At 39.5% G+C, this 24938-nt stretch overlaps 1 protein-coding gene across 18 annotated transcripts in view; it reads right to left on the bottom strand.

The window, feature by feature from the left end:
• Positions 1–24938, bottom strand: part of Cdc42bpa (CDC42 binding protein kinase alpha) — a 310452-nt gene that overhangs the window by 152578 nt on the left and 132936 nt on the right. For 16 of the 18 annotated variants that reach the window (XM_070023199.1, XM_070023196.1, XM_070023195.1 and 13 more), the window contains 2 exons: positions 6130–6213; positions 689–784 (listed from right to left, as the gene is read on the bottom strand). In XM_070023199.1, the coding sequence (XP_069879300.1) occupies positions 689–784; positions 6130–6213 (180 nt within the window). Of the gene's footprint in view, positions 1–688; positions 785–6129; positions 6214–14971; positions 15113–24938 lie in introns of all 18 variants that reach the window. The other 2 variants (XM_070023212.1, XM_070023209.1) reach the window with 1 other exon arrangement.

Here is a 24938-nt window from a genome sequence, read left to right as displayed (position 1 = left end):
TCTCAATTGGTAGTGCTACTAAAATTTTTGTTTTCCTCTAATCTCTTCCCCAACTATTGTGAGAGTAGTTTATGATGCCAATATAAATTTAGCTCTACTTAATGTAGAACAAAGCAACTTTTAAAACTACGTACAATTTTAAAAAGCAGAACACAATGAATAAAATACATTGGGAAGATCTTGAAAAGAAAAACTCCAGAACACTTTTCTACAGAACTTAACCAACAGCACTTTACCATGTTAGATTTAGTTTTGAATTGTTTGTTGATTATAGATGGTTCACACCCGTACTCCTAACTGCTCTGAAGACTGAGATCTGGAGAACCATGACTCAAAACCAGCCCAGGTAGAAAAGTACATGAGAGTAAGTCTTCAAAATAACCAGCAAAATGCAGAACTGAAGGTGTGCCTCAAGTGTTAAAGGGCCAGCAAAGCAAGTCCAGTAAACAAGAGGCTCTGAACCCAAACCAGTGCCAGTGAAGAAAAAGAAAAAGCAGAAATGATTACAATTAAAGGTATTGACTCACCCACAGGAAAAAAAATCTCGTTATCAAATGAACAACTTAGCCTCTGTGAATACAGTGGTTTTTCTCATCTACAAATTTACATTTAAATGATACCTTAGATAATTTTAAATTCCATCAACCAAGAAATGAGTAAGGACACAGAGGCTCATAAAATGTCTTACTAAGTTATTGTCATCCTGGAAGGCATAGTGCAGAGCTGTGATCCACTGATTGTCCCCATTCACCAGCACATCCCTCTCCTCACGGAAACACGCTGTCTGAAAGAGAACAAAAAGATCGTGCAAAATGCCTTAAGTGTCTACTATATGTTTCTGTTCTGGAACAAAAGCACCTCAGTACTAAGTGATTTAACCAGCCAACATGCAAAGCAAAAAATACGCAGCAGCTCAGATTCCTTAAGAAAATATTTTATATTAAAAATACTGTTACAATTCAAAACAACCAGAAGGATATACAGCATACTTTAACCCACCATCCAGATAATATAAATGTCCATATTTTACTGCCTTTCCTATAACCTTTCTATTTTTATTCTGTAGCTCTTCCCTTCTCTTCCTCCCTGGTTTTCCAGTAGTTAGAAAACAGTGAATAGTCTATGCCCACATACATTATATATGTCCAGAAACAACAGAAGTGGATTTTTTGGAAATGTTGCATAAATACTGTAATTTTATCCATCCTTTTGCAAACTGATTGTTTTTTTATTCAGTAATAACTTTTCCTCTTGTAACTACTGTTATTGTTTTTTTATTCAGTAATAACTTTTCCTCTTGTAACTACTGTTATTCTATTGTTTCTATGTGCCTTAATTTATTTACTCAAGTCCCAATCATAGTAAGTTATTTACAATTTTGTGTTATTACAGTGTTAAAATGAGTATTGTACAGGTTATAGATTTCTGTACAGTATGTACTTATAAAAGTAGAAGTAGAGCTGGATGCCAGTAGTTCGCACCTGTAATGCTAGCTACTCAGAAGGCTTATATCTGAGAATCAAGGTTTGAAACCACCTAAGGCCAAAACATCCATGAGAACCACTAAAATGCTAGAAGTGGAGCTGTGGCTCAAGTGTAGAGCCAGGAGCCTTGAGCCAAAAAGGTAAGGGAGAAGAAAATACCCAGGCCCTAGTACTAATCACACACACACACACAGAAGTAGAAATGCTATATAGGAGAAAATGTCAAATTTGCACCAGACACTAATGGCTCATGCCTGTAATCCTAGCTATTCAGGAGGCTGAGATTGTTGTTCAAAACAGCCTGGGCAAGAAAGTCTGAGATTTTTATCTCTAATTAACTACCAAAAAAGCTGGAAGTGGAGCTGTGGTTTAAGAGGCAGTGTTAACACAAACAGAAAGAGAGAGGGAGAGAGAGGAAGAGAGAGGGAGAGGGAGGGGGAGGGGAGGGGGAGGGGGAGGGGAGGGGGAGGGGGAAGAAAGGAAGGGGGAGAGAGGGAGGAGGGAGGAGGGAGGGAGGAAGGAGGAAAGAGGAAGGGGGAGAAAGGGAGAGGGAGGGAGGAGGGAGGGATGGAAGGAGGGAGGGAGAAGGGGAGAGGGAGGGAAAGGGGGAGAGGGAGGGAGAAGGGGAGAGGGAGGGAGAAGGGGAAGGGAGGGAGGGAGAGAGAGAGAGAAAGAGAGAGAGAGAGAGAGAGAGAGAGAGAGAGAGAGAGAGAGAGAGAGAGAGAGAGAGAGAGAGAGAAATTTTTTCCTATGTACTCATCAATCAACTGCTCCCACCCCAGGATACAAAACCACCCCCTTTCCCCATACCTCACCTGTATTTGGCATTATTAGGCTTTTAACTAGCTGCCAATATGATGGAGATTTCTAATTACTGGTACAGATGAATAATTTAACATATACTTATTGAACTTCCTTTTGAATGTTCACTTCCTTTGCCCATTTTCTCTAATGGATTTTTCTTTTGTTAAAGTTTTAATTTACTCTGAGAATATATTTACACACATATGTATGTATGTCCAGAAAACTTTAGAAATCTCTAATTGAAAATATACAATGCATTGTAATTCTATAGTATATGATACTTAGTTCTTTAAAATAGAGAAAAAAAGCTAGGGACCAGTAGCTCAGCCCCTCAGGAGGCTGAGATCTGAGACGGTTCAAAGCTAGCCCAGGCAGGAAAGTCCATGAGACTCTTATCTCTAATTAACCACCAGAAAATGGGAAGTGGTGCTGTGGCTCAAAGGGTAGAGCTCTTGCCTTGAGATGAAGAGCTCAGGGACAGCTCAGAGTTCAAACCCCACAACTGACCCACCCCCTAAAAAAAGAACAAAAATACAATGTATAGAACTATGTATAGAACTTAATAGAACTGAGGGCTGGGAAGGTGGCCCAGTGGTAGAGTGCTTGACTTGCATGCATGAAGCCCTGGGTTCAATTTCTCAGCACCATAAAAACAGAAAAAGATGGAAGTGGCGCTGTGGCTCAAGTGATAGAGCACTCGCCTTGAACTGAAGAGCTGCACAACCGACCAAAAAAAAAAAAAAAAAAAAGTTAAAAGAAAAAAAAGAAAAACATAATCTTGGGGGGAAAAAAAGAACTTAATACAACTAAAAGGTAATAGAAGTTAAGTCCCAACAATCTCATTGTCTAATTGGTGCTACCACATTACCACCATTAAGTGTTTCTTCAGCATACTCTCTGAAGATTGCTAAAAATACGTAAGTCAACAGACCCAAAGTCAAGCTTTACAGCTAACAATTTAGAGGAGGTGTAGAGGCTGTCAGAGGGTAGAAGACTCCCTTCTCCTGGCTTTACCTTACCATGACAGTTCTATGAAACTTCGTAGACATTCCAGCTTACCTTTAACCACTGTTTCATTTGACTAATGACTACAAACTAAATAAAAGTGCAAAAATATCAGTCAAAAAATAAAAAGTCAAATTGTGAGTTCAAATCTATACTAACCTATCAGGTAAAAAATTCATTAAAAAAAAAAAAAAAACTTTGATGACAGTCCTGGGACTTAAACTCAGAGCCTGAGCAGTGTACCTGAGCTCTTTCGCTCAAGGACAGCACTCCAACACTCACGCCACAGCTCCACTTCTGGCTCTTTGGTTAATTGGAGATAGGAGTCTCACAGCCTTTCCTGCACTGCTGACTTTTAACTACAATCCTCAGATTTCAGCCTCCTGAGTATAGCTGGAATTCCAGGTGGGAGCCACTGATGCCCAACAAGAAATAACTTTTAAAAATAAAAACTATATAATAAGCTGATATAAACCCAAGCATACTACCTGACTAATGTAACTGTAACCCCTCTGGACATACAATAACAATTTAAAAATTAAGAAAAATACCAAGCATACAAAAGTAGAGATTTGGACTGGGAAGGTGGCTCAGTGGCAGAGCGCTTTCCTTGCATACATGAGGCCCTGGGTTCGATTCCTCAGCACCACACACGCAGAAAAAGATGGAAGTGGTGCTGTGGCTCAAGTGGTAAAGCACTGGCCTTGAGCTGAAGAGCTGAGGGACAGCACCCAGGCCCAGAGTTCAGGCCCCACAACCACAAAAACAAAACACAAAAAACAAAAGTAGAGACAACTGCTCCAAGGGACCACTCAATTTCAGCAGCTATTTCACTAGTCAATTTTGTCTCACTACATATACATACATCCTCACTTCCAGCCCTCAGCTCCAATGTACACACACAACTTCAAAGTAAATCGCACAACTGGAGTGGCTATCCAGAAATATCTAGCTGTCAAGTCATTCTCATGCTTCAGGCATACTGAGTCTAGACGTAACACAATCTACCCTTTTGTGTGTGTGTACTGGGGGGGTCCATTTTTAGTACAGGGTTTCACTTCCTGCCCAGCATGACCCTGAGAGCCTAGATCCACCTACTCTAGGCTTCCTCTCATTTCTGAGGGTATACCCACATTCAGCTCGCCTTCCACAGAGAATATTTGAGATCTTTCTGCCCAGGCTGGCCAGACAACCATGATCCTCCAATCTTACCCAGCTATGGGTTGAGAAAAGTCTCAAGAACTTTTCCATCTGGGCTGGCCTTGAACCACAATCCTACCATTCTCAGCTAGGATTATAGGCATGAGCTATCAGCACCAAGCAAAATAACCTTCCCTTGGAAACAGATATCTGGGTCTCTAAGAATACAACAGATATGTAGGAAAGGTTACCAGAGGATCAGAGTTTTCTCAAATTCCATCACTGACTTTCTCAATTAAATGTTCAACCAAATAATCTGCTTGTCATAGTGATATGTCTGATTATTACACACTTTTTTTTTGGGAGGGGGGTTGGTCTTGAACTCTGTGCCTGGGCACTGTCCCTGAGCTCTTCAGCTCAAAGCTAGCTCTACCACTTGAGCCACAGCACCACTTCTGGCTCTTTCTGCTTATGTGGTGCTGAGGAATCGAACCCAGGGCCTCATGCATGCAAGGCAAGTGCTCTATCACTGAGCCACATTCCCAGCCCCTGATTATTACACACTTTTACTTTTTTTTTTGTCAGTCGTGGGGCCTGAACTCTGGGCCTGGGCACTGTCCCTCAGCTCTTCAGCTGTAGACTAGTGCTCACCCACTTGAGCCTCAGCCCCACTTCTGGCTTTTTTTTTTTCTGCTTATGTGGTGCTGAGGAATCGAACCCAGGGCCTCATGCAAGCACTCTACCACTGAGAGCCATCTTCCCAGCCCCACTTTTACATTTTTCTAAACTCAACTATGTATTTTTTTAAATTTCATCCTTAGTTAAATATTGGCACAAAAGGCCTCTGGAATATCTATATTGAAACAGAAGACGAAGCAAAAATAAATAGTATTTCTGAAAGAAATCACATGACTCTCTTCAGCAATCACAAAGTATGTTGCTATCAAGTCAACAATCTTACCTAGGTATTATAGATATGAACACAAAGAAATCTTTTCAAATACTATTTCTAATTTTTTTATGAAAAGTCAAAATTTTTCAGTTTTCAAAAACAAATAAAATTTTAAACTGAATTCCCATATAGTAGGTTTTCCACAGTATGTAACAATTTACTTTTAAGCATTCAGCTTAATTGTGTGAGAAAAGAGAATATTATGTATAACTTCCATAGAAGATAATTCTTTCAAGCAACAGCTATCAACAAAGCTTAATATACATACCCTATACTTGGTCCAGGAGTTAAGTTCTAGAGTACACAGAGCATGAAAACCTCTTCATGTAAAAACAACCCTTCATTTCAGCCTCAGTAAACACAAACTGGAAGAGCCTTAGCTGCCCCCACAATTTCCCCCCACGTCCCCCAGTTACCAGCTCCTTCCCAGACTCCCTCCACTTGATGTCTTTTTTATTTATTTCAATTTCACACTGCATATCATTCTTGAGTGACATGAATAGGTTGGATATACTCTTTTCTCTTGTTTTGAAATTTCCTTTTGAGACACATACATAGGTTTGTGGAAATAGTGTACAGTATAATAGCTGAATCCTTATTAAGGATTCACACTATTGGTAAGAAAAAAAAAAAAACACAGAATTACTCCAGATAAAGACTTTTGCTACAGCATGGTTTAAAATAGTAAAAATGAAGAAACCACCTAAATGTTCCTCAGTGTTTCTGGAATATTAAGACTCTTACCTCAGCTCTTTTCAGCATTTCCCACTTATTCAAAATTTTCATGGCGAATACTTTATCTGCATTTTTCAGTTTTACTACAGCAACCTAGAAAAATTTTAAAAACAACTTTTAAGTTATGATAAATAATACTCTTTTCAGTTAGCCATTTTCCTTTTCCACTCTGTAAAAAAGTAAATAGCAATTATCAATTATTTCAATGTGGCTCACATTCTAAGATCCTGAATTAAATAATATTGTCAGGTTAAAAAAAGTTACATTAATGAATACATGCTAAACCAGAAAAAAATACGTTGAATATTAAATAACCTGCTTATGATTTATTGTATCCTTCTTTCCAAGTTTTCTGTCCTCAAATTTAAACTCAATTTCTACTGACCAAAACACATAACATGAAAGAAGCAGGCCTAATTAAATAACACACACTAAATTCCATACTACAGATACTACAGGGAATGAGGAGCAAAACATTATGTGGGGTCACATGATAGAAAATAAACTAAAAATTATTCCATTTTTTTCAATCCACCTGCACCCCTTTCACAGACACACACTCTTGAGAAATTAAGACTAAGTTTCACAAACTTCAGAATTTATACATCTCTTCCAAGTGAGCAAATCTTAGAAACATCCCCAAGTGCATTTATGCTATATGATGCACTCTGAAAACCAGGGGGAACGAAGCATCTGTGAAGAGATGAACGTATGCAGCACCTTTATTCATCAGTTGCTTTTTTCCCCCACTTTTTGTTGTTATTGTAAAAGTGATATAGGAGGGCATACAGTTACATAAATCAGGGAAAGAGTACATTTCCTTTTGAACATGTCACCCCTTCCCTCACTCTCTCCCAGTTTTTCCCTTTGTCCTCACCCACAAGTTGTATAGTTCATTTTCAACATAGTGTCCAGTGAGCACCACTGCTGCAGTTGTTCACTCCCAAAGACAGATAAATGAACAAAAAGAAAAGAAAAACAGCAAAAAAGAGAAAGTCTTTTGTTACAAATAGTCCTATATTCTGTAACTTGAGCTATGGATCTACAAACAGACAAAATGCCAATGAAGACAATTCCCTGTCAACAGACTATATTTCTGTTTCTATCTGCTTCAGTGTGACTGGGTGATCCTTCCAGCTTGCTGGATTTGTTTAAGGGCTAAGGCTAATCCACAGAAAGGAAGACAAATATTCCAGGACAACACACCCAAGCAGTAGGAGGCAGGCATGGAGAAGACAAATACTACCTGCTACACTTCAAGTCCTGAGTCCCTTTACCCCAAGGGTCTCTGTGGCAGTTAATGACTTGGACTTTAGTGTGGCACTCTTGGGACGTGACTTAAGAAACTTTAATAAGTTGCTACACTTGGATCAACTTGGTCTTTAGGTCTGCCTTTGAAAAAGTTTATGAGGCCCCAGTCTGTATTTTTATCTTGGTTTGTATGTGCTAAACATGTTACTTTACTTCATCACAATGATTTGCTGCCTCGTTACAAGGCCAACTGCTTGTGCACCGAAACTTTTCTAAACCATGGGCCAAAATAAATCTCTTCTCTTTGTAAGTTGATTTTCTCAGATATTTTTGACAGAGTAGAGGAATGTTAACACACTACCTTAATATGCAGGAGAAATAAAGTATGTACATATCTTTAAGCAACTCAAAGTGATAGTTATAAGAGCAGAAAATAGGTTTAAATTCAAGTACCAAATAGTCGTATACCCAAATAATTAAAATCAATGTATAACACACAACATTCTTGGCAAATGCCATAAATAGCTGCAATGGCTATGATTAGTTTTTCATCAGTTAAATCAATCGCTTTAGGCATTTAGTCTTACCTGGTCAATCTGGGAAAATAATGGGCCAGTTAAACTGTTCTCCAAATAGGATCAAGTTCAACAAAAGGGGACAGTAATACAAGCAAGGAAAATCTTGAACACTGACTAAGATCTCTAAATGGGTGAAAATACAAGGAGAGCTCCTTGTATGAATTCAGTGTTAGACATTTGGAAACAAACATGGACAGAATAGTAACACTAAGCCTGACAAACGTGCATTAAAGTCAGAGGAAAGACAGTGATGGCTGTCATACACCCTGTTATTCTAACGTAGGGAAGAAAGATGGGAAGATCAACGCTTAGGTGCTCCTCCCTTCTCAGATCGCCATGTGAGAGGAGCACTCCTACATAATTATATAGGAATATAATTCTGGACTTTCTTTCATGTATGAGTGTGGAAGAAACTACAGCACTCCACTGACTTTCACACAGGTCCCAAATCCATACATTCCTCCTAACCTATTTGGAAACATACAGTGGCATCAGACTATTAATAGTTTTGTGTGTATGTCTGTGTGTGTGCACATATGTACATGCACATGCATACACACACACACACACAAACTGGTCCTAAAGCTTAAACTTGGGACCTGGATACTGCTCCTAAGAATTTTTTTTTGCTTTATCACTTAAGCCACAGCTCTACATTCAGCATTTTGGTAGTTAATTGGAGATAATAGTCTTACAGACTTTTCCTGCCCAGGTTGGCTTCAAACCCTGATCCTCAGATATCAGGCTTTTTTGAGTAGCTAGGTGTGAGCCACAGGCTCATACTCAGTACTGACACAAATTGTCACGTGGATGTGGTGTGCTATTCCCGCAGACACGTAGCAAGCGTTCATTGTGACTCTTCGGGAGAAGTGACAGCATGGGCTCTGCTGTCAGATTGTGAACTCAAGTCCTGGAGTTTGAAATTACTTTTTCTTTTGTTTATACCAATATCAATCCTGGTACCTTGAACTCAGGGCCTGGGCACTGCCCCTCAGCTTCTTCACTCAAGGATGGGACTCTACCACTTGAGCTCAGCTCCACTTCTGATTTTTTGCTCATTAATTGAAGGTAAGCACCTTACAGCCTTTCCTGCCCAGGCTAGCTTCAAACCTTGATCCTCAGATCTCAGTCTCCTGAATAGCTAGACATGAGCCACCGGTACTCAACCAAACAGAATTTTTGAAAGACTATCATAGGTATTAGAAAGAAGAGTTCATGTATCTAACACCACAGTAATTGTTATTTATGAAAACGTTAACAGCTTTAGAGCTGAATATTTCCTCTCCTAGTCTAGGAAGAAGCAAGCCCTTCACCATTGTAGAATGGTGCCCTGGCTTTTGAGCTCTTTCTTTGAGCATTATTTTAAGTAGCTATAATTACAGGATCAATTAGTTTGTCAGTTTGCAGATAGATGTAGCACAGCATTCATCATTCTACATAGACTGAGATGGTCTCTCCATGGTAGAATGAATGATCTGAAACACTATACTATACTCATTTTTCTAACCAATTTTTTTTGTTAGTCACCTTAGTTCCTTTTGCCATCCTGTTTTTGTAAGTCAAATGAGATTATTTTGTACATATGCATATATGCAGAGTCACAATAAAAATAATTATTGAAAAATTGATTAAATTAGGTTTAAATTAACATTAACTAAATCCTGGCTTGCCACTGGTTATGTAACTCTATACAAAAAAATTAACCTTTCAATATGCTAGTTGTCCTGTCAATGTAACGAAGTAACAGTACTTGCCTTATACAAGTGTGGCAAAGATTAGGCATGGTGAGTATAACACATACAGGGAGTGCCAGAGCCAGCACTGTGCCGAGAACCAGACACCGGTCTCTTCCCTGTCACTTGCTCCACTGACAGGCAGCAGGCAACCTGCTCTACTTGCTAACCACAAACACAAGAACTCACTTCTGAGACTGCTAACTTCAGCCATCTTGAATTCATTTGAAAATATTTATATATTGGGGCTGGGAAGGTGGCTCAGTGGTAGAGCGCTTGCCTTGCATGCATGAGGCCCTGGGTTCAATTCCTCAGCACCACATAAGCAAAAAGAAAAAAAAAAAAAAAGCCAGAAGTGTCGCTGTGGCTCAAGTGATAGAGCACTAGCCTTGAGCTGAAGAACTGAGGGACAGTGCCCAGGACCAGAGTTCAGGCCCCACAACTGGACCAAAGAAAATATTTATATAAAAACAAACATTCGCCAGGTGCCCATGGCTCACGCCTGTAATCCTGGCTACTCAGGAGGCTGAGCTCTGAGGATCGTGGTTCAAAGCCAGCCCAGGCAAGTAAGTTCGTGAGACTCTTATCTCCAATAAACCACTAGAAAACCAGAAATGGCACTGTGGCTCAAGTTGCAGAGCACTAGCCTTAACCTGGGGAGCTGAGGAACAGAGCCCAGGCCCAGAGTTTAAACCCCACAACTAACAAAAATAAATGAATAAAGACTCTCAAGAGACACTATGTGGAAAATAAGCAACACAACTTAGGATGGGGATGAGAGGGAAAAACTGGGAGCATGCAAAGGAAGGAGTCCAAAAAGAAATGCACTCATTACCTGACTTATGAAACAGTAACCCCTCTGTACATCACCTCTATAATAACAATTTCTTAATTAAAAAAAAAGGCTAAGCCTTAGTATTTATCATGGTATGCTTTTCAATAGTCATTTTGTAACTAAATGAAATATAGAAAAATAGAACTGACTAAATACCACAGAGATATTCATAAACTCGAAGAAACTGGGAAAAAATACTTGATAGGAAAAAGTTCACAATATAATGTTAAGTATAATTAAAGTTTAAACACTATGATTTCTTTTTCTGTGTGTACGAGTAAAATACATACTGTAAGTTTCTATGCACATGTATACTGAGGATAGCAAGAAAACATCAGAAGATGGAATATTTCTAGGTGATATGTTCTATTTGCCTTTCCGTGCCCTCCAAGTAAGCTGTGTAAAAAGTGAAGCAAATGGGATAGCATGGGCCATCCTACCTCACTGTGGTTGGAAATGACCCCAACTATTGAAGTACTGCTTCAGGAGAAGTAAAGGCCAACAGTGAGCTAGTCCATGCATCTGTGTGGAGATCTGCTGCTGCAGAGTTCAAACATCCTCAACACCATTTTTTAATAGCTTACAGGCTGCCTAAAAACTTTTCTGGACTGAGGTGGGATATGCAGAATAAAAGCTGGTTCAGAAAGTATTCTTTTTTTTTTTTTTTTTTGGTCCAGTCATGGGGCCTGAACTCTGGGCCTGGGCACTGTCCCTCAGCTCTTCAGTTCAAGGCTAGCGCTCTACCACTTGAGCCACAGCACCACTTCTGGCTTTTTGCTTATGTGGTGCTGAGGAATCGAACCCAGGGCCTCAGGCATGCAAGGCAAGTGCTCTACCACTGAGCCACCTTCCCAGCCCCAGAAAGTATTCTTGAATTATCAAATTGGTAACAGGATGAAAAATTATGAAGCATAAAGGTAATAAAACCAACTTGGCTACAAACTACCTTCATGTTCATTTCAGAAGAAAACCAAAGAAGAGGGATGACTCAGAATTCTACCTCTAAGCCAGGCACCAGTGGCTCATGCCTACAAAACTAGCTACTCAGAAGGCTAAGATCTGAGGATCATGGTCCAAAGCCAACCCAGTCAGGAAAGTCCATGAGATTCTTGTCTCTTAATTATCAAAAAGATAAAAGTGGAGAACTACACTTGTGCAAAAAAGCTCAGGGACAGCACCCAGGCCCAGGGTGTAAGCCCCACAACTGGCAAAAAAAAAAAAAAAAAACCTCTAACTCCAGGCCCTATGTGTCCAAGTACCAAAGCTTACTGACATATCAGAAGAAAGTATACTTAAGTGTGCTTTCTTAAAGCTAGTGATGTAACTCAGTGTAGAACATTTGCTTGGCATGTACCAGGCCTAGGTTCTAGCCCTACGGCAAACTGATCAAAATAAAAAGTAAACATTCTGGATGGAATAAAGATGCTTTTCTTTTTTGTTTGAACTTAAAGAGACATCAGCATGCTAGACAGATGCTCTACCACTTGAGCCAAGCCACCAGTCATTTTTGCCTTGGTTATTTTTCACGCAGGGTCTAGCTTTTTGCCTAGGCAGGCCTAGATAGTGAACTCTTTATGCTTCCTGCCAGAGCCAGGATGACATGACAGGTGCATACCCACCACACCCAGCTTTCTCTGTTGAGACGTCTCATGAACTTTTTGCCTAGGCTAGCCTTGAACCATGAACCTCCCAATCTTCACCCTCAAGTATCTAAGATTACAGGTATGAGCCACTGCAGTTGGAAAGATATATTTTATTTAAAGCACTACAGAGATGTCTTTTAAATACTTTATAGTAAGGTTCTCTAATGTTAGGAAAATTGCACACCTCAGAAATAATCAGTATGTGACAAATATATTTGTTAAATATATTTTTAAACACAAATTAAGTACCTCTGCAGCTACAATCTACAATTTAGGAATGATCACACTATACTAAAAATGATTTCAATATCCAAGAAACAGTTGTCATGCAGTTGTGCAATCTTGTCTCCCCTTAATATAATACTCAGAATTGACTACAACTTCTCTGTTCTGTCCCTGTATTGGTTTGCAGGCCTTGAACTCTCTCCTTCTATCATGGCCAACACACACAACTATTCTCAACACGGCAGGCACAGAGATCCTGGTGAAACATGGCTTGCAGCCAAACGTCTAGCAGAGTCATAGCTCCCTCGAAGTAAAAAACAAAATCCTTATATATAATCTGTGAGCCCCGACTTCCTGGGCTCATAATCCTCACCCCAGATCACTCTGCTCCAGCCGAAATGCCCACCTTACTCAATCCTGCCTCACACCTGGTTTTCCCTTTACATGGAATAGTCTATCTGCATAGACTCACAGCCTCACCTACTCTCTCTCCCTCCACACAGAATGCCTCACTGCCCTGTTACTTTCTATTCCTTTACTTGGCTTCCTTTTTCTTAGTTCTTATCAGTATTGAACAAACTATGTATTCTATTTATGTATTGTATTTATTATGGATCAGGTACTGCTACCACATTTGTTCACTAGTATATGCCTAGTACATAAGAACCAGTAGGAGCCGGGAGCCAGTGGCTCATGCCTGTAATCCTAGCTACTCAGAAGGCTGAGATCTGAGGATCTCGGTTTGAAGCCAGCCCGGGCAGGAAAGGCCAGGAAAGTCCGTCAAACTCTTATCCCCAATAAACCACCAGAAAACTGGAAGTGGCACTGTAGCTCAAGTGGGAGAGTGCTAGCCTTGAGCTGAAGAGCTGAGGGACAGCGCTCAGGCCCAGAGTTCAAGCCCCACGACCAACAACAACAACAACAACAAAAGAACCAGTAGGAACTCAGTAAATATTTGCTGGATCAATGAATGATTCATTATCTACCATTTTGTACATACATGGAAAATTATAAAGGACCAATATTCTCAGCTCCAAGTATACTACCACACTGATGTTGAAACTCAACAACGTGGCCCTGCGATAAAGGAATGCAGTCATGTGCTTGAGTCGCTGCTCTCTCAGGGGACTGCTTATTGTTTTATGTCGTAGTCTCCTTTTTATCTTTCCTATATAATCTAGCATAATTTTAACAATACTAAAATAACAAAAAAACAACTAACTTCAGAAAGCTTACTCTGTATATATGACACTGGCCTGTGCACATTTTTATGCCATCTCATGTAGAACCTTACATCAATACATGCACATTGTACAACCTCCACTTAGGAACTTCGTAGCTAAGGTTTGCAGACTTGAAGTTATTCAGAGTCAGGTGATGAATAGGTATACTACTCTAAGTACTCACAGAATGGGAAGGTTTCTTCCCATTCATCATGTCTGTATGCAACAGCTACTGGTGTGTTAATGAGGTTCATAGCACTGGTGGCAATCACTACTTTGTTTTTGTTGTGTTGTTTTTTTTCTAAAACTGTTCTGACCTGGCATGGTGGCATACTTACACTTATTATCCCAACACATAGGAGACCAAGTCAAGAGGAACTCAAGTTCAAGGTCAGCATGAGCTACTTAGTAAGATCTTGGATGTTTTTTTTGTTTTTTTTGGTCCGGTCGTGGGGCCTGAACTCTGGGCCTGGGCGCTGTCCTTCAGCTCTTCAGCTCAAGGCTAGCACTCTACCACTTGAGCCACAGCGCCACTTCCGGCTTTTTTCTTTTTGCTTATGTGGGGCTGAGGAACCGAACCCAGGGCCTCGAGCATGCAAGGCAAGCGCTCTACCACTGAGCCACCTTCCCAGCCCCAGATCTTGGATGTTTTTATTGTTGCTGTTTTGGGGGTGCACATACCAGCTTTGGGACTTTAACTCAGGGCCTGCACACTGATCCGTAGCTTTCATGCTCAAGGCTAGTGATCTACCACCTGAGCCACAACTCCACTTCCAGCTTTTTGGAGATAAGAATCTCAGGGACCAAAATCCTCAGATTTCACCCTCCTGAATAGCTATGATTACAGGCATGAGCTACTGCTACTGGCACCTAGCAAGAGACTCTAGTTTTAATTTTTTAATCCTGTTTTATGAATGATTAAGTTATATTCAAAATATTTACTATTGATGAGGTGAACATCTATAACAAGCAAACTAAAATTACTACTTAAGAGTTTACCCAATCACCAGAGATATTCCTTAAAGAGGCACAGTTTATATTATATAGCAGCAATAGCCAAAACATTTAATTTGTTTAGCCTGGGCATCAACCAACAAGAACAGACACTGACCATAAAACGAAATGTACCCACACACCTTTATGTCCTATGGTAAAGACCAGCACCATTCAAGGTGAACCATACACTCTAACTTCAAACTTCCTGTACTTTCCCATAAATCCCAGCACAGCCAGAGTAGAGAGATTTTAAAGAATGGACATCTACAGGTAATTTTCCTTTCAGGCCCAAGGACAGGGTTATGTAGATACACAGGGCCTAATTATAGTGATCCGAGGTAGCAAGCTAATTAAAAGCTTTTGACACCTGAAGCAGGGTAGCAGGCCAAAGCAGCAAGCTTTCACAACAAGCCTTGAAGCTGCCGGAGCAAGGCTGGCGAAGGCAGAAGCGGTGAGCCACCAGGAAGCTGTGGACAGGCAACACCCAGGGCGTAAGTTAAAGGTTTTCCTGAAAGCAAAAAGGAAAACCCAGCGTTAAGTTAAGTAGTAACTGACAATAAATGAGTTGTAGAGAGAAGGTTCTTAAGTCACAGAGCTGGTGAATTTCAATTACATCTTGATCTTTATTGGTTCCCATGACTTATGTGTTTCTTGTAGGAATTAGATAAATTATGCTTTGATTTTTTTAAAGAAAAAGCATAATTGAGAAATGTTCCTACCTAATATCCTTTGGGCCTATAAACCTATTTACAAATTCCTAGTGGAAGATGAATTACCTCAAAGGAAATCACTATCTATTCAAGGTCACCTATTTCTAACCTTACTGGTTGATAAATAGCACCTAAGACCAGCAAAGATAGGTTTCAACTGGAATGAATAGCAGTAAAGTTCACAGCCTGGCCAATATGGTTTTTAAGCCATCAGCGATAGCTTTTGTGCTTTTATTTTACACATACACAGTCTGTTTGTTTTTTTGTTTTTTGTTTTTTTTTGGTCCAGTCATGGGGCCTGAACTCTGTCTGGGCCTGGGCGCTGTCCCTCAGCTCTTCAGCTCAAGGCTAGCGCACTACCACTTGAGCCACAGCGCCACTTCCGGCTTTTTTTTCCTGCTTATGTGGTGCTGAGGAATCGAACCCAGGGCCTCAGGCATGCAAGGCAAGCGCTCTACCACTGAGCCACCTTCCCAGCCCTACACATACACAGTCTGAAGGGACTGGTCTGTGACCAGGCAGGAGTCACTCTGAGATGGCAGCTAGATTTGGTGGCTGCCAGCTCCCAGCTCCGCCTGCAATGCACTCTACAACTTCCCTGAGCAAAACCAGTGTTCCTCAAGTATCTGCCTCACTTGTTGGCCCAATGGGGAACTACAACCCCACCACCCAATGCCTTCTTTGGTGTTTCAGTCCCTTTTATGAAGAACATTTTGTATGTGCATACGTATATTATAAATGTGTGTGATATATCTATAATTTATTGAAGACTGGTGCCAGTGGCTCACGCCTGTAAAACTAGCTACTCAGGAAGCTGAGAGCTGAGGATTGTAATTCAAAGCCAGCCTAGGCAGGAAGTCCATGATACACTTACTTCCAATTAACCACCAAAAAGCCAGACATGGAGCTGATACTCAAGTGGTACATGCTAACCTTGAATGTTAAATTAAGCTCAGAGCCAGCATCCAGTCCCTGAATTCAAGCCCAGGGCCAGCACAAAAACAAAAACAAAAACAAAAAAACACAACAGTATAACTTATTATTGCTTCCTTTTTTCCATAGTTGAGTCCTCAAGTCTACATGTAAATCTACTAGTCCCACCATTAATGTCTCATTGTTCTCAACTGACCTTTACTGATCTTCTGAAATCCATGTGCTATCCGATTATTCTATCTGCTGTTCTTCCCACAATTAATAACCTAGTTCTACATCACAGTAATATAACTAATGGCCTATATAACCTAACTAAAGCGTCCTTCGTATGTGTTCATGTCACTTTAAATGTTCCCAATTTTCTTGTGTCCTTCTCTGTTCCATTTGAACCTGGGAACACCTGTCTCTACCACTGTCAAGGTTAACAGTATTATTTACAATCTTGATCCCAGACTTACCCTTTCTTTTCCTTTATATTCTGTTTCATCAAAATTTTCTTTCCTGCCTTCAATGCCTCTCTCCTGGCTCCTTCCTATTCACCAAAAAACCTTCCTAAGATCTCCCCCCAAAACAAAAACTGCACAACCATTCTACCTTCCTCTCTCCTAAGGCATCACTCCTGTATAAAGCACAAAACTTGTGTATACTGTTTAAGGTGATCTTTTTTTCACAGAAAACTCCAAGTCCTGGCTATCTCTGCCTCTCTGGAGAACTAATCCTAACCACTGACAGAGATGCGGGCACTTTACATCTCCTAATAAGGACTTTCACATACACTGCATGTTCTATGCAATCAGGGCCTGCTGCTCTGACGCCCACAACCAGCCTCCCGCTATCCCCCACCAGGACCACCTCTGAAAAACTGACAGATCTGTCTTCAGGTTTTCCAAAGCAGAAAAAGGAATTCCTAACAAGGACTTAAGGTACTGTGCATAATCAGTACCTCTTAGCAACTAGCTACTTTCTAGGTTTGAACAAGTTAACAGAGATGACAGGCAGTCTTTAAGTGATGAACACCTCCTTCTCAGGTCCCTAAATCAGTCAGGCCTTCCAGGGTTGCATATTACCTGTTCCACTCTGTCACACCAAAAGAATAAAGGAGAGGGAGAGGGGGAGGGGAGGGAGAAAGGAAAGGGAAGGGAAGGGAAGGGAAGGGAAGGGAAGGGAAGGGAAGGGAAGGGAAGGGAAGGGAAGGGAAGGGAAGGGAAGGGAAGGGAAGGGAAGGGAAAAAGAAAAGAGAGGGAGGAAGAGGAAAGAAAGAAAAAGAAAGAATAGAGAGGAAGGAAGGAAGGAGGGAAGGGAGGGAGGAGAGAGAAAGAGAAGAAAGAAAGAAAGAAAGAAAGAAAGAAAGAAAGAAAGAAAGAAAGAAAGAAAGAAAGAAAGAAAGAAAGAAAGAAAGGAAGGAAGGAAGGAAGGAAGGGAAAAGAAATGGAAAGAGAGGGAGGAAGAGGAGAGAAAGAAAAAGAAAGAATAATAGAATGGAAGGAAGGAAGGAGGGAGGGAGGGAGGGGGAGGGGAGGGGGAGAGGAAAGGAAAGGAAAAGGAAAGAGGGGGAGGAAGAGGAAAGAAAGAATAGAGAGGAAGGAATAAAGGAGGGAAGGGAGGGAGGAGAGAGAAAGAAAAAGAAGAAAGAGAGCAAGAAAGAAAGAAAGAGAGAGAGAGAGAAAGAGAGAGAGAGAAGAAAGAAAGAAAGAAAGAAAGAAAGAAAGAAAGAAAGAAAGAAAGAAAGAAAGAAAGAAAGAAAGAGAAAGAAAAGGAAGGAAGAAAAGGAGGGAGGGAGGGAGGGGAAAAGAAAAGAGAGGGAGGAAGAGGAGAGAAAGAAAAAGAATAGAATGGAAGGAAGGAAGGAAGGAAGGAAGGAAGGAAGGAGGGAGGGAGGGAGGGAGGGAGGGAAGGAAAGAAGGAAGGAAGGAAGGAAGGAAGGAAGGAAGGAAGGAAGGAAGGAAGGAAGGAAGGAAGGAGAGAGGGAAGAAGGGAAGGAGGGAGGGGGAGGGAGGGGGAGGGAGGGGGAGGGAGGGGAGGGGAGGGGAAGAAAGGAGCCTTACTTGCAATGTAATGTGCCTTCGTTGGTGGTGTGAACAAACAATCCTAGCATTGGTTGAATTGTTGTGTACTGCAGACTATATATTCCAGTAGATTAGCTTCAAATGAAGTTGGGTAGTCCCTAAGGGACACAAATTTGACTGACTGACTGGCTGGCTGACTGGCTGACTGAGGGCTGGCTGGCTGGCTGGCTGGCTGGCTGGCTTCTAAACCAGTAGTGGAACTGTTTTGAGGACCCAGTTCTTGCTGCCTCTACAAGACATTGCTCTGCTTTCCCAATCATTTTAGCATGGAGTGAGGTTCCACCTTCCAAAAAGAAGCACTTGTAAGTCTTGTACAGTGACTTAGCGTCTTCTAAGCTGGGAAGTGCTAAGTGCTCTTCTCTTAAAGTTCCTCTCAACCTCTAGTAGGTGTTATTTAATGTAAAGGTAACTTATTAGATAAATATTTCATGATTATCAAAATTTCTTTAAAATTATTTTTATAATACTTATAATTGATAAGAGTGGACATAAAAATAGGAAATATAGAATTAAACACAATTATAATATAAACAATGTATGTCACCCAGATGAAGAAATGCAGCGTTCCTCTCTTCCCCACATAGAGAGCCACTGGTGCCACACTTCAGTGGTAAAAGTATCACATGTATTCCTCTCTACCTCTAATCAGACTTTAGAAACAAGGTTATTCTAGCTGTGGACCATGAATTGCACTGGGTGCCTTCTTTTCTATTACCTAGGGAAATTTTAGTTTAGAATTACTTCTTCCCTAAATGATACTCACAGCTCAGTAAATTTCATCTCAACTTGGAAGACTTTTTAAAATTTTGTATCGTTATTATAAAGGTGATATACAGAGGAGTTAGTTCATAAATAAACTAATACATACATTTCTTTTTGGATAATTCACCCCTTCCCTAGCTCTCTCTCAGTTTTTCCCTATTATCCCCACCCACAAATTGTACAGTTCATTTAAATGATTTTTTTTTTTTTTGTCATTCATGGGGCTTAAACTCTGGGCCTGGGCATTGTCCTGGACATTTAAATGATTAAGTAGATAAGGAGTTTACATGCCTCAAAAAATAAAAACAAAGGGCTGGGAAGGTGGCTCAGTGGTAGAGCGCTTGCCTTGCATGCTCGAGGCCCTGGGTTCAATTCCTCAGCACCATATAAGCAAAAAGAAAAAAGCCGGAAGTGGTACTGTGGCTCAAGTGGTAGAGCGCTAGCCTTGAGCTGAAGAGCTAAGGGACAGCACCCAGGCACAGAGTTCAAGCCCCACGACCAGACCCAAAAAAATAAAAAATAAAAACAAAAAGGTTCTTCTTTGGAAGAACCTCTCCCACTCCTGCCTATAGGCACCCATTCCCTTCTGACTTATCCCAGGATGACTTCAGGGAAACACAAACGAGTGTTACCATTTCTACCCCTACCTAGAAGTACTCACAACACACATCCTGAAGATCTTGTAGATGTACAGTCAGCTTTCTTTGATTAAGTTGACAAACCATACAATACTCAACCAGGTGCCTAAGGCTAGATAGTAGGATTATGTTGTCTTATTGTATTACACTTGTACCTTTAATCCATTTAATCCATCCTAGTACGTGGCATGAGTCATAATCTGATCCACAAACAGACTTGTCCAAATGTTTTGGATTTGGGCTATTTTAACAAGTGCATAGCAATACCTCGTGTTTTAATTTACAATTCCCTCAGATACTGCATAAAAAGCCTTTTTAGATTTTTTTCCCCATTTTAAAATCAGATGGCTAGTTTCTTATTGTTGAGTTTTAGGAGGGTCTTCCACAGAAGTTTTAAAACGTTTCTACTTCTTTGAAATCCAATTTACTAATCACTTTCACAGATTACGCTGTTAGTCGTAGGCTTATTATTATTATGTTAGATTATGCCATTAGTTGTAGGATTATTATTATTATGTTAGATTATGCTGTTAGTCATAGGATTATAATGTTAGATTATGGCATTAGTTGTAGGATTATTATTATGTTAGATTATGCCATTAGTTGTAGGATTATTATTATTATGTTAGATTATGCTGTTCATCGTAGGATTATTATTATGTTAGATTATGCTGTTAGTTGTAGGATTATTATTATTATTATGTTAGATTATGCTGTAAGACGTAGGATTATTATAGTTAGATTATGCTGTTAGTCGTAGGATTATTATTATTATGTTAGATTATAACGTTAGTCGTAGATTATTATTATTCTGTTAGATTATGCCATTGGGGTAGGATTATTATTATTATGTTAGATTATGCTGTTAGGCATAGGATTATTATGTTAGATTATGCCGTTAGTCATAGGATTATTATTATTATTATGTTAGATTATGCTGTTAGGGGTAGGATTGATTTTCACAATATTAAACTAATGCCTAGGCAATAAAGATTTACCTTAAATGCAAATGTAGGGAAAAAAAAGGTTTAAACCAAAAGAAAGCTGACTAATAAGGGTATGACAAACAAGACTGGAGACATTACTACACATGGAAAGCAGTCTACTGTGATAAAAGTAGGAGGAAGATGTAAAAATTTCTCAAGGCTTGAAAACTGTGGTGATTTATTCATCCATTTGGATTTCTCAAAGTCCAGTTATGGAGAAATAAACACACCCACAACTTGGAGTCCCATCTGGAGACTTGAGAATGTCTCAGACACCGACAGAGCTAAACAACAGGCAGTAAAGCCTGCCTGATCTCAGCAAGGTCCACCATCTAGACCTAACAACATTTACAAAACACAAGCAATCAGTGTAGAACTAGCATTATTTTCAAGGGCACATATTCATAAAGAACTGTTCATATTCTGACCATAAAACAAATTTTGAAAGTATTGGAAAAGTAAAGTTTGTTATGACACCAACAAAAATAAATATGAAACATCCAAACAGCCTCAAACTTAAAAATAAATTATGAACTTCATATTTGATGGATCAAGGAGAAAACCGAACTGCATTTTTAAATCAATGATAATGAAAATACACAAAACAACAAATCTTTGGGATGTATCTCATCACTACTCAAAGAGAACTTTATAGTTTTAATACTTAAACTGAAATGGAAAAGAATCAAATCCATAATTTTCAACCTTGAAAATCTAGAAAACAAATGAGCAAGTTAAATCCAAAGAAAAGAAAAATAAATAACAAAGGCAAAAAAATTTAGCAATTTAAAAAGACACAAAAACACAGACTCACAAATCTAACATAGCTTTAATATTTCCTGAGACTGAAAAGGCTCTAATATGAACATTTTAAGAAAAATAAGAGAACTAAAATACATAATATGAATATTACCACTGAAAAAGATAAGTTGGCTTCAGTGTCTATAGAGAGCAAAAGAATAATAAGACATTATGAACAACTCCATCACAATAAAAACGATAACTTTAATGTAACAAAGTCCACAAACCCCAAAGTATACTGAATGAACTTGGATAAAATGCAACATAAAATCTAGACAGCTCTACAGCCTTCAAGAAAATTAGCTTTGAGGATGAACATTCCCAAAAAGAAAACCCAAGCCCAAAGTTCACTGTTAAACTCTCTATATATTCAAGGAAAGAACCATCAGTGTAATGTAGAATCTTTTGAAAAAATAGGAAAGAAACAAATATTCCTCGATTCATTACTTAAATTCATCATAACCAAAGTATCAAAACTGACAGACATTACAAAAGCAGAAAACTATGGGTTGACATGCCCCATGATTACAGATGTAAAAATAGCCATTGTCCATCATTTGATGGACAATTAAACACAACCATACGCCATTTGTCCTGGGACTTTTTTCCCCTCAGTAGTGGGCACTGAACCCAGGTCTTGAACATGCTAAGTAAGCACTTTATCACATGAGCCATAACACTAGCTATTATATTATTGAAAAAAAAAAAACAACAACAACCAGCTGGCAGGGTGGATAAAGGAAGCTGAATACGGAGCTGGGAAGTTGACTCAGTGGTAGAGCGTTTGCCTTGCATGCCTGAGGCCCTGGGTTTGATTCCTCAGCACCACATAAGCAAAAAGCCAGAAGTGGCGTTGTGGCTCAAGTGGTAGAGCGCTAGCCTTGAGCTGAATAGCTGAGGGACAGTGCCCAGGCCCAGAGTTCAGGCCCCACGACCAGACCCAAAAAAAAAAAAAAAAAAAAAAAAAAAGGAAGCCGAATACTATCAAAAAAGATTATTTGCAACTATAAAATGCTAACAAGGAAACCTGCTGGAGGTGCCATTTTGGATAGAGGAGGAAGACGAGGCCTCTGAGAGAGTGGCAAGGTTGACTGGAATCCAATGCAAAAGTGCAGAGATGTATAATTAATCTCCCTATATAGCAAATATATGCTAATACAAAAATACATAAATAATCATATACTACACTATCAGTAAGAGCACAGACCTTGAAAGTAGTTAATAGAAGCTGTTATTAAAGAAGTTACTTTTTTTGTTTTAAAACTTCTGTTATGTGAAGGAAAGACACTGCCAAGAAAATAAAGAAAGTAGTTCCAGATCAACAAATGTTTGTGAATACACATCTGACAAAGGGGTTACACAGACTGTACAAAGAACTCCTAAAACTCAACAGTAAGAAAATTAACAATCTGATTTTAAACTGGGAAAAATCTACAAAGATGCTTTACATAGTATTTTGTAAATTAAATAGCAAATTAAAATAGCCCAAACCCAAAACATGGGCAAAATCAGAGGTTGGTGAGCAGATAAGCATTTGGTATGGGTGGAAATACAAAATGGGTTAACCATTTTCTCATGAAATTGAAACATGCTATTGACAGATGATCTAGCAATCATGCTCCTTGAAATTTATCCAAATGAGCTGAAAATTTACATCACCTTTATGATAACAATTTAAAAGTTACACATAAGATTTTTAAAAACCTATACATTGATGCTGATAGCAGCATTGTTCTTAACTGTCAAAATGTGGAGAGAAATGGCTGGGTGTCGGTGGCTCATACCTGTCATCCTAGCTGCTCAGGAGGCTGAGGTCTAAGGATCATGGTTCAAAGCTAGCCTGGGCAGGAAAGTCCGTGAGATTCTTATCTCAAACTAACCACCAGAAAAATGGAAGTGAAGCTGTGACTCAAAGCAATAGAGTGCTAGCCTTGAGCAGAAAAGCTCAGAGACGGTATCTAGACCCTGGGATCAAGCCCTAGGACTGACCAAAAATAAAAAATAAAAAACCTGGAAACAGAGAAAAAAAAATAGATTCGGTTGGGAAATATCCAGACAATGGGGTATTAGGTATCATAAGAGAACATGGAACAATCGTAAATGTACATTACTAATTGAAAGAAGTCGATATGAAAAGGCTGTCACAGGATCTCCTACAGGACATTCTGTAAAAGCAAAACTATCGTGACAGTAAAAACTCAGGGCTAGAGAGAGGAAAAATAAACAGGAAGAGAGAATTTTTATGGCGGTGAAACTCTAATAATACTATAACAGTGGATGTTTGTCATGTGACATCTGTCAAAACCCATAGAATGTTAGGAAATGAAAAGACTTGGAAAAAATTATATTAAGTGAAGTAAGCCAGACCCAAAGAAACATAGGTCCCATGGTTTTCCCTTATTTGCAATAAGAAGTATACGTCTAGGATAATCCTAGAAAAGGCCAGAAGCGGTGCTGTGGCTCAAGTGGTAGAGTGCTCGCCTTGAGCTGAAGAGCTCAGGGACAGCGCCCAGGCCCAGAGTTCAAGCCCCAGGACCGACAGGAAAAAAAAAAAAAAAAGATGATGCTAACTGAAATGAACCCCAAGATAGGGACACAAGAGGTTTTCCTTTGTTGCTGTTGTTTTTAATGCACTATGTGATATTTTTGTTTCTTTTGTATGTTCTTCCCCCATGGTATAACCAGTTTTCACTGTATTTGATTCCAGCGCCCTGCATCTTGTGTATACATTTTTCTAATTTTTTTCTAATTTGGGGAGGGGAAGGGAAATAACAAAATGCTGAAACAATGATTCAGTTGACCCATTGTAACAATCAGATGTACAAGACACTATGTTGAAAAAGAACTTTACAACTTGGGGGGAGGGAGGAGTTGGGGAGGGAAGGGATAGTAGGAGAAAAAGGAGGGGTTAAAAACCCTCAAGAGGAAATGTACTCATTACCTAACTCATATAACTGTAACCCCTCTGTACAGCATCTTTACAATAAAAAATATTTAAAAAAGAAAATTTCTAAATTATGAATCATATATATCCATTGCTTAACAAATATTATGTACCTGATACAAGAAAATCTGTCAAATGCAAAAGGTTCTAATGATACTTAATAATACTGAGTTCTTATATATCATGTAAGTTATATAAGCAAAATATAAAATAAATATATGAACATAGCTCTTTTTTAAAAAATGTCATTACAGACTTGGGCTAATAAAGGGAAGTTAGTGCAGCTCATGGCCTGTAACAAATATACTACCCTGAGCCATATATATATGGGGAAAGGAGACAAATAGCAACTCTATGATTTCTGTTCCATTTTGCTATGAACCTAAAAGTGCTTTAAAATATAAAAATCCATTTTTTTTAACTTTTAGTTTTTGCCAGTCCTGGGGCTTAAACTCTAGGCCTGGGTGCTGTCCTTCAGCTCCTTTTTGCGCAAG

This window comes from Dipodomys merriami, unplaced genomic scaffold (genome assembly GCF_024711535.1).
Source record: "Dipodomys merriami isolate MVZ:Mamm:240054 unplaced genomic scaffold, mDipMer1.0.p SCAF_158, whole genome shotgun sequence".
Classification (NCBI taxonomy): domain Eukaryota; kingdom Metazoa; phylum Chordata; class Mammalia; order Rodentia; family Heteromyidae; genus Dipodomys; species Dipodomys merriami.
Note: the sequence above shows the minus strand (reverse complement) of the source record. Positions and strands in the feature narration are given on the sequence as shown.